Here is a 9,642-nt window from a genome sequence, read left to right on the forward strand (position 1 = left end):
TTTATCATTATGTAAATAACCATCCCCCAAATCAAAGTATTTTTATAACTCAATCTCTTTATTTTAAAATTTAGACCACTTATGTGCTAATTTAAAATTCTTTTAACATCTCTTATGAACCATTTGATAAATTCATATCCTTTTAAGACTCTGCATTCTTTATCATCCTTAGGCGTACAGTAAGAAGCATTCATTATTATTAATCAAAGTTTTCTTTACAAATAATTGATCCCAAACTTAGTCTAAATCCTTTGGAGCTAACTCAGGTTGATTTTAAAGGGTGCCTAACACCTTCCCCTTAGAAGAACAAGAACCCTTACCCAGAATCTCACGGGTTAGAAGACCCGTAAAGAACATGACTTAGTAATTAGATAGGTACCCTAGTATACCTTTAAATATTAGGTGGCGACTCTCTTTCTTCAACAATACAAAAATCACAAGTTGAATCCTGTCTTGACTAGTGCAAAATAGGGTGCAACAATATGGCGACTCTGCTGGGGATATCACACTTAGGTTCTGACCTTAGTAGATTTAGACTAATTTGGCTTCTAGATTTATTTGTAGTTTGCTTTGATTATGATTGAAATTGCTATTACATGCTTACATGACTTATTTGCTCTTTACAATTATCTGCTCTCTATGCTCACTTTGCTATATTGTTGCTACACCCTTGCTTGTTACTGCTTTATATACACAGTCATCACATCTCTTCCAATCAAGTCTTGGCCGTACACTATCACACACAATGGCACATGAGGGTTGTATTTTATACCCCTCCGAACCTTCTTTTCAAAACTCTCTAGTTTCAGAGAATAGTTTTGTCGGGTCAACTGACATAACTTCCCGAAGTTCACAGTCTAATTCAAAAATAGGAAACACTCTACTCTAGTAAAATAGGTCATACTGCATAAACCTTAGGTGAGTTGGTCCCAGGTACCAACACACAATTAGAACAACCACCCTGATGTCAACGGGTCATGCACCCAATGATATAATTTCTGTGGAAAGACGGACAAACATGGCAAGACACTTATGGATCCGAAGCAAACACTTCCCAAATATATTTTCTTCTACCCACCTCTAAAAATGGAAATCAACCAGAACATCCCTAAAATTAGCATGGTAAAGGGAGCACCACATAAGATGAAACAGTGGTGGAAGAATATTCGTCGGGAACACGGAGATGAAGTTCGGACGCACCTAGGGGAATTAACTACATTGATGAACATCCGAACAGACAAAGTGCTCACTCGCCTGTTGATAGAATTTTGGGATCCAACTAAAGTGGTATTCAAATTTGCCGACTTTGAGCTGGTACCGACATTGGAAGAAGTCACAAGTTTTACGGAGCTGCCATTCAACGTAAGAAAGCCAGTGCTGCCAGTCACCATGGCTGGCTATCGGTTCTTCGATGCTCTAGGTCTTACCAACAGCAGAAGTCTCAGAAGTATCGAGGATGGATGGGTAAGCCTCGACCAAATGTTTGATAGGTTTGGGCACCGTGAAAGCTACGAGTGGTATTCAGGGGAGTTTCAATTTGACCAAGTGATATGGAAAAGCCTCAGGCCTAACACTTTCGCAATGGAACTGTTAGGACTATTGGTCTTCCCACAGCGAAGGGGCCGTATCAACATCAACTTGTTACCAGTGGTACTGAAAACCTTCCACGGCAATCTTCAAGCTACTTTAGTGCCGATGGTGTTAGCCGAAATGCTGAGAGCCTTATCCGCCTATGCACGGGGATACGATAATTTCAAAGGATACAACTTGTTGCTGCAGATTTGGGCTACTGAACACTTTTTCCAATGGGAGGCTACTATCGACCACTTCGTAGGTGTCAGTAATATGATTCGCAACCACAATGAAAGAATAAGACACAGGATTTCCCCACATGGCCAAGAAGAATAGAGGGAAACACTGAACAATCTGACAGGAGAATGGATCAACTGGAAACTCTCTTGGTTAGGTGGAAGAGCAATCTTGAGGACTTCCCAAAGGTACTTCATTGAGTTGATCGGATTAGAAGGCATTCAGCCGTACTCACCACTGCAGGTCCTCAGACAATTTGGTATGATCCAAGATGTGCCGTTGTGGACAAGGACGACGTTGTACGAGGATGACTATAATGGCCAGATCCCAATTCCTAGGATAAGGAAACTGCAAGAAGAGTGGAATGACCTGGTAACAATGCATATGGGTCAAAATTCCTGGTGCACCCCTGAGTACTACGTCTGGATTAATGAAGAAGAAGAACTGGCCCGCCCGAGCAGAGAGGGTATAGCTTGGTTAGAGGATGCGGTGGTTTCTTTGTAGATTTACCATGAGATACAACCACACTATATTGTGACCACATCAATGCATCATTAGGTGGTCCCAAGATCCATTGACCATATGTTGCCACCAGCTGAAGAGGATGATCGGGTGGTAGAATGCATCCAGATAGAGTCAAGCACAGAACCATAAGAAGATCCAGAGGAGGAGTCTGAATTCAATGATGATGATGAAGAGTTTGAGGAAGACCCGGAGGAGGATCTGGAAGAGTATCCAGAAGAAGAGAAGGGCCCAGAAGGTGACTCAGGGGATGGTTATTAGAATTGGTTGATTTCCCTTCCTTTTCCCTACTTTGTACCTTTACCCCTAGTTCTCTCTTTTACTTTCCAAAAGGGCAACTATCTAAGCCCATGCAACTTCGTGATGTAATCCTTGTTCCCGCTTGTATCAGTCCATATTATCAATGAAAGCAAATCGCTTCGGTTCTAAATGTGTCAAGTCTAAATGTTTGTCAAGCATCCGCAAATTAGGCCTACCTCTGGCAATGAGAGGTCCCCGCGAATTCTAGGAAAACGCTAGCTGTAATGCACGAATTATCTGCTTTATGTGATTTCTTGCCCGCATAAATGAAGAAACTAACTCTTACTCTTTTTCTTTCTTCTTATTTTTTCTTTTGCTTTATTAATACCCCTTAAGAAGAAAAGAAAGTTGGTTTGCGTTGACTAAAAATGGCGGAGCCACCATACAATCTAAGGTCTAAGGGAAAGATGTCAGCTACAAAAGCCCCAACTGAACATGCTCTGGTCATAGCCGATAGCCCGGGGAGATCGGGGGAAAAGGACAACACTAGGAATGATGAGCACATGGCCAGGATGGCCCAAGAAACGGAATCCTTAAGCGAAGAGGTGCAACATATCAGAGAATTGGCGCACCTGGTTATACCTCTGGTATCACCTTCTAACCCTCCAAATGCTCCTGTTCACACCCCCTACGTACCACAATATCCTCAGACAACACAAAACCCACCTATTACCACTAATACAACTACCCCTTCTCGTGACGGAGTCACTTTCACCACCAACCAGCACACACCCATGGCACATGCCCCTACTCATGAGCGGTATATTCCACCTGTATATGTCATTGCCGAACCTACCTTTACAGCACCCATCACGGTCAGGGTTCCACATGAGATCGATCAATACACTGAGATGGAGAGAGAGGCCAGGCGTAAGGAGGAAGAGTAGGTATCTGAGCAGTTGCAGATGTTAAGAAGGCAAATGAAGAGACTCCAAGTTGCCCGAGGAAGTGAAAGCCTAGATTATGAGGACCTGTGCATTCACCCAGATGTGGATATGCCAATAGGTTACAAACCCCCAAAGTTCGATACTTTTGATGGGACACGGGACCCTCACGCACATTAAGGGCTTATTACGACAAGTTGGTTGGAGTAGGGAGAAATGAGGAGCTGAGGATGAAATTGTTTATAAGGAGTCTGATGGGAGAAGCACTCACCCGGTATACCCGACAGAACCCGCGGAATTGGAGAACTTGGCAAGATAAGGTGGAGGACTTTATGAACCATTTTCGATTCAATACAGAAAATACTCCTGATCAGTTTGTGCTGGTGAACCTACCGAAAATATGATCTAGTTGTTTCAAGAATATGCACGACGTTGGAGGACGAAAGCTGCCAGGACGCAACCACCACCGGACGACAGTGAACTAAACCAAATACTTCATCCGAGCCCAGAAGGGAATAAACTTTGAAAAGATGATGGGAATGATGGGTCAAAAGTTCCCTGAGCTGGTTAAGATGGGAAATTTTCTAGAGGAGGTCATAAAATGTGGAAAGGCGCAATCTATGGCAGCACTGCAAGCAGTCAACAAGGCCATCCAGTCAGGATCGATCGGTAGCGGGAAGAAAAAGAAAGAGAAGGTCTGAGCAATAGTCCCCTACTATCAAACTAACCCATTTCCTGGAAGCACCTCGTACTCCCCAAATTACCACTCACCACCACCTACCTATGCTCCAATCTATAATACCCAACCATACTACCACCCTCAACCATAATACAACCCTCCTTGAGTCAACAACAACCAAAACCTACAACGGCTATATGCTCATGTCCAAACCACTACTCACCAAAACCGACCAGTGTATGCACCACGTACTCGTCCCAACTTTGAAGAGAGGGGTCCTAGAACCTATACCCCAATTGCTGAGCCTCTGGCCCAATTGTTTGAAAGGTTGAGAAGAGCAGGATTGATACACCCAATTGAGGGAAGGTTCTTGAACATCCCTCCAAATATTTTAATGCCACTAAGAGATGCATGTATCATTCCAATGTGCCAGGGCATGATACTGAAGACTGTTTCAAGTTGAAAAATGAAATTGAAACCCTGATAAAGAGCGGAGTTGTCCAGTGCACTCCAGCACCACCTAATATAAATCACAACCCATTGCCAAATCATCGAAACCAGGGAGCCAACTTGATCACATTGGATGAAGAATATGACCTGAAGGGAACAATTGTCACTATAGGAAATGCAGAAGCCGCAATGATCCCTCCTTGGAAGGATCCCATCATTACAATATAACTAAAGCCTACAGTGACAGTTCAAACTTATCCATAGCAACCCGCCGATGCTACTTAGGGTGAAGAAGATCGGGAATACAAAACCATCCATGGACCTATCAGCAAAAGGGAAAAGCCAAAATGATAGACTCTATCGTAGCCCATGGTATGACTAGGTCTGGGAGATGCTACGCCCCTGAAAAGGTCAATCAAGGCAATCAAGGGAGAGAGCAAATTCCAAGGAGAAACATAACAGACCCGGAAGCCGCGGAGTTTTGGAAAAGGGTGTCGAGTAAAGAGTATTATATGGAAGAAGAGTTAAAGAAAACTCCATCGCATATATCCATCATGGATCTATTGATGAGTTTGGATAGCCATAAGGATGCTTTGTTGAAAGTGCTAAGCGGGGTAAGTGTATCAAGTAACATCACCAGCCAGGCATTAGCCGTGACAATTGGGAAAATGGTAGAGGAAAACATGATCACTTTTAGATGAGATGAATTTCCTGTCGAGGGCGCAAGTCACAACAAGGCTCTTCACATCACTGTCAAATATGGGGACAAAGTGGTATCTCGAGTGCTGGTCAACGTGGGATCAGGAGTAAACATTTGCCCGCTCTCCACCCTGCGGGAGTTGGTAATTCATTTGAGGGAAGTCAAAGAAAGCCACGTAAGGGTTTTTGAGGGAAGTCAAAGAAAAATCGCAATGTTAGCTCCGAGAAAAATGTTGTTGTGCCAGAGCATGTTTCATGTCCGGGACAGAGTTCAACGCCCGAAGATGATATCATTGACGGGATGGGAAAGCTAATCGTGAATATGATTGAAGAATGTTGTGAGGGAACAGACATCAAGACAACGACTATCAGGGATGCCGAACCAGGGGAAGAGCTGCAGAATTGGACAGCCAGTCCATCTTTAGTTCCCCGGAAGTCTTGGTAGTATGGAACTGTAAAAGTATTCTTTTGAAAGAACATGGTTAATTGAGGCATGTATCGTGTTTGTACCTTTTTGTCATTTGCCTCTTGTGAACGCTTAAGACCTTCCCCTTTTTGATGAAATAAAAAGAATCGTTTTCTTATGTATCGCAACTCTATTTTACTGCTTTATTTATACCTAGATTTTCTTTTTAGTAATCAAACTGATACAAAACCGCGTTCCGCGATTATGACATGTAACAAAACCGCTGAGCGCCACGATCCGGATTCCGAGGAATATGATGAAAGTATGATGCTAGACAATCTCCCGCATGAGATCGAGTAGTTGGAGAGTTAGAAGAATCCCAACCTCAAAGAAACAGAAGTAGTCAATCTTGGAAGTGAAGAAGACGTGAAAGAAACTAGAATCAGCATTCACCTAGAAGGCAAGCAGAAGGAAACAATGATTGAGCTCCTCCGACAGTACGTCAATGTCTTTGCGTGGTCCTATGATGACATGCTAGGATTAAGCACCAATATTGTCTCGCATCGACTACCCACTAACCCCACCAGACCGCCTGTCAATCAGAAGCCCAGGAAATTCAAACCTGATTTAGGTCTGAGGATAAAAGAAGGCAAACATCGTCCCAGTGTCCAAAAAAGACGAAAAGATCAGAATATGTGTGGATTATCGGGATCTCAACAAAGCTAGCCCAAAGGATGATTTTCCCTTACCAAATATCCACATCCTCATTTACAACTATGTGAAGCATGAACTGCAGTTGTTTGTGGATTGTTTTGCTGGATACCACCAAATCCTAATGCACGATGAAGACGCAGAGAAGACAGCTTTCACCACTCCTTGGGGAGTCTACTATTATAGGTTCGTGCCGTTCGGTCTCAAGAATGCCGGCTCCACCTACATGAGGGCCATGATGACCCTTTTATCACGACATGATTCATAAGGAGATCGAAGTGTATATGGATGATGTCATCATAAAATCTAGGATTTCAGAGCATTTGGACGACTTGAGGAAATTTTTTGAATGCTTACGAAGGTATGATTTGAAACTGAATCCAGTAAAATGCGTGTTCCGAGTCCCGGCTGGAAAACTATTAGGTTTTATTGTAAGCAGGAAAGGGATAGAACTGGATCCGTCGAAAATCAAGGCCATCCAGGAATTACCACCACCAAAGAGCAAGAAAAATGTCATGAGTTTCTTGGGAAGATTGAATTACATCAGTCACTTCATAGCCCAGTCCACAGTAATCTGTGAACCCATCTTCAAACTGTTAAAGAAGGATGCTGCCACAAAATGGATGGAGGAATTCCAGAAAGCTTTTTATAGAATCGAAGAGTATCTTTCAAACCCACCAGTGCTAGTTGCCCCTGAACCAGGGAAACCATTGTTGCTCTATTTGTCAGTCTTGGACAATGCCTTTTGCTGTGTGTTGGGGCAACACGACGAAACTGGGAGAAAGGAGCAGGCCATCTACTACTTAAGCAAGAAGTTCACACCATGCGAACCCAAGTATACTTTGATAGAACGCATTTTTTGTGCTCTGGCCTGGATTGCTCAGAAGCTAAGGCATTACATGTCAGCATACACCACGCATATGATATCTTGGCTCGATCCGCTCAAGTATATTTTTCAGAAGCCAATGCCTACTGGGAAGCTAGCTAAGTGGCAAATTCTCCTCAGCAAATTTGACATTGTGTACATAACTTAGAAGGCTATCAAAGGACAAGATTTAGCTAACCACCTCGCCGAGAATCCGGTGGATGGGGATTACAAACCACTTACCACATATTTTCCCGATGAAGAGGTACTATTTACCGGAGAAGATATTGCAGAATCGTACCCTGGATGGAGGATATTTTTCGATTGAGCAACAAATTTCAAAGGAGTCGGAATTGGGGAAGTGCTAATTTTGGAATCTAGACAACACTATTCAGCGTCGGCAAAGATACAATTCCCGTGTACCAATAATATGGCTGAACACGAGCTATGCATCCTCGAAATCAGAATGGCGATCGACATGAACATCAAAGAACTTTTGGTCAAAGGAGATTCTGATTTCCTGATCCACCAAGTCCAACGAGAATGGTCAACCAAGAATGTCAAGATACTGCCGTACCTGCACTGCATGAAGGAGCTGTGCAAGAAGTTCACAAATATTGAGTTCAAGCACGTCCCCAAAATTCAGAACGAGTTGGCTGACACCCTTGCGACCTTATCATCTATGATTCAGCATCCAGACGAGAACTGCATCGACCCCGTCGAGATAGAAATCAAGGATAAACATGCCTATTGCTTCCATGTAAATGAAGAACCAGATGGTAAACCTTGGTATCACTATATCAAGAAGTTTGTCGCGACCCAGGAGTTCCCAGAAAATGCTACTAATGGTCAAAAATGAGCTCACATGAGGCTGGCAAACCACTTTTTCCTCAATGGGGAAGTCTTGTATAAGAGGACCCCATTCTCAGGTTTGCTAAGATATATAGACGCCGCCGAAGCAACCAAACTGTTGGTAGAAATACATGCGGGGATGTGCGGATCCCACATGAACGGGTTCATGTGGCAAATTCTACTCAGCGAATTTGACATTGTGTACATAACTTAGAAGGCTATCAAAGGACAAGCTTTAGCTAACCATCTCGTCAAGAATCCGGTGGATGGGGATTACGATCCACTTACCACGTATTTTCCCGATGAAGAGGTACTATTTACCAGAAAAGATATTACAGAATCGTACCCTGGATGGAGAATGTTTTTCGACGGAGCAGTAAATTTCAAAGGAGTCAAAATTGGGGCAGTCCTAATTTTGGAATCTAGACGACACTATCCAGTGTCGGCGAAGATAAGATTCCCGTCTACCAATAATATGGCTGAATACGAGGCATGCATCCTCAGAATCAGAATGGTGACCGACATGAACATCAAAGAACTTTTGGTCAAAGGAGATTCCGATTTGCTGATCCACCAAGTCAAAGGAGAATGGTCAACCAAGAATGTCAAGATACTACCGTACCTGCACTGCGTGAAGGAGCTGTGCAAGAAGTTCACAAAGATTGAGTTCAAGCACGTCCCTAGAATTCAGAACGAGTTCGTCGACGCCCTTGCGAACTTATCATCTATGATTCAACATTAAGAAAAGAACTACATCGACCCCGTCAAGATAGAAATCAAGGATCAACATGCCTATTACTTCCATATGAATGAAGAACCAGATGGTAAATCTTGGTATCACGACATCAAGAAGTTCCTCATGACCCAGGAGTACCCAGAAAATGCTACTAATGGTCAAAAGTGACCTCACAGGAGACTGGCAAACCACTTTTTCCTCAACGGGGAAGTCTTGTATAGGAGGACCCCATACTCAGGTTTGCTAAGATGTATAGATGCCGCCGAAGCAACAAGAATGTTGGAAGAAATACATGTGGGGATGTGCCGACCCCACATAAACGGGTTCACATTAGCCAAGAAGATTTTGAGAACTAAATACTTTTGGATGATCATGGAAAGCAACAACATCCTCTATGTGCAGAAGTGTTACCAATGTCAGATTCACGGAGATTTCATCTGGGTTCCACCAAATGAGTTAAATGTAATAGGTTCACCCTGGCCTTTCGCTGCCTGGGGCATGGACGTGATAGGACCTATAGAGCCTACAGCGTCAAACGGATATCGTTTCATTTTGGTAGCCATCGACTATTTCACTAAATGGGTCAAGGCATCTACTTACAAGGTCGTCACAAAGAAGGTGGGATACTAGAGTCTATCATCACTGACAATGCCTCCAACCTCAATAGAGACCTCATAAGGGAAATCTGCGAGAAGTTCAGAATCGTCCATCGCAATTCCATAGCTTATA

The 9,642-nt window shown here is 43.2% G+C and overlaps 3 protein-coding genes across 3 annotated transcripts; all 3 read left to right on the forward strand.

Moving 5' to 3' along the window:
• Positions 1 to 1,086: 1,086 nt before the first annotated feature.
• Positions 1,087 to 2,313, forward strand: LOC107760002 (uncharacterized). The gene is made up of 2 exons (XM_016578022.1): positions 1,087 to 1,840; positions 1,967 to 2,313. Exons 1-2 carry the CDS (start codon positions 1,087 to 1,089, stop codon positions 2,311 to 2,313), a joined length of 1,101 nt encoding a protein of 366 aa, XP_016433508.1.
• A 5,478-nt stretch (positions 2,314 to 7,791) lies between these two features.
• On the forward strand, positions 7,792 to 8,184 carry LOC142175196 (uncharacterized). Its single transcript, XM_075241776.1, has one exon. The coding sequence runs from the start codon at positions 7,792 to 7,794 to the stop codon at positions 8,182 to 8,184; it is 393 nt and encodes a 130-aa protein (XP_075097877.1).
• Positions 8,185 to 8,218: 34 nt separating this feature from the next.
• LOC142175197 (uncharacterized) lies at positions 8,219 to 8,919 on the forward strand. The gene is made up of 2 exons (XM_075241777.1): positions 8,219 to 8,254; positions 8,392 to 8,919. Exons 1-2 carry the CDS (start codon positions 8,219 to 8,221, stop codon positions 8,917 to 8,919), a joined length of 564 nt encoding a protein of 187 aa, XP_075097878.1.
• The last annotated feature ends 723 nt before the right edge of the window (positions 8,920 to 9,642 follow it).

The sequence above is a fragment of the Nicotiana tabacum genome, chromosome 21 (genome assembly GCF_000715075.1).
Source record: "Nicotiana tabacum cultivar K326 chromosome 21, ASM71507v2, whole genome shotgun sequence".
Lineage (NCBI taxonomy): Eukaryota > Viridiplantae > Streptophyta > Magnoliopsida > Solanales > Solanaceae > Nicotiana > Nicotiana tabacum.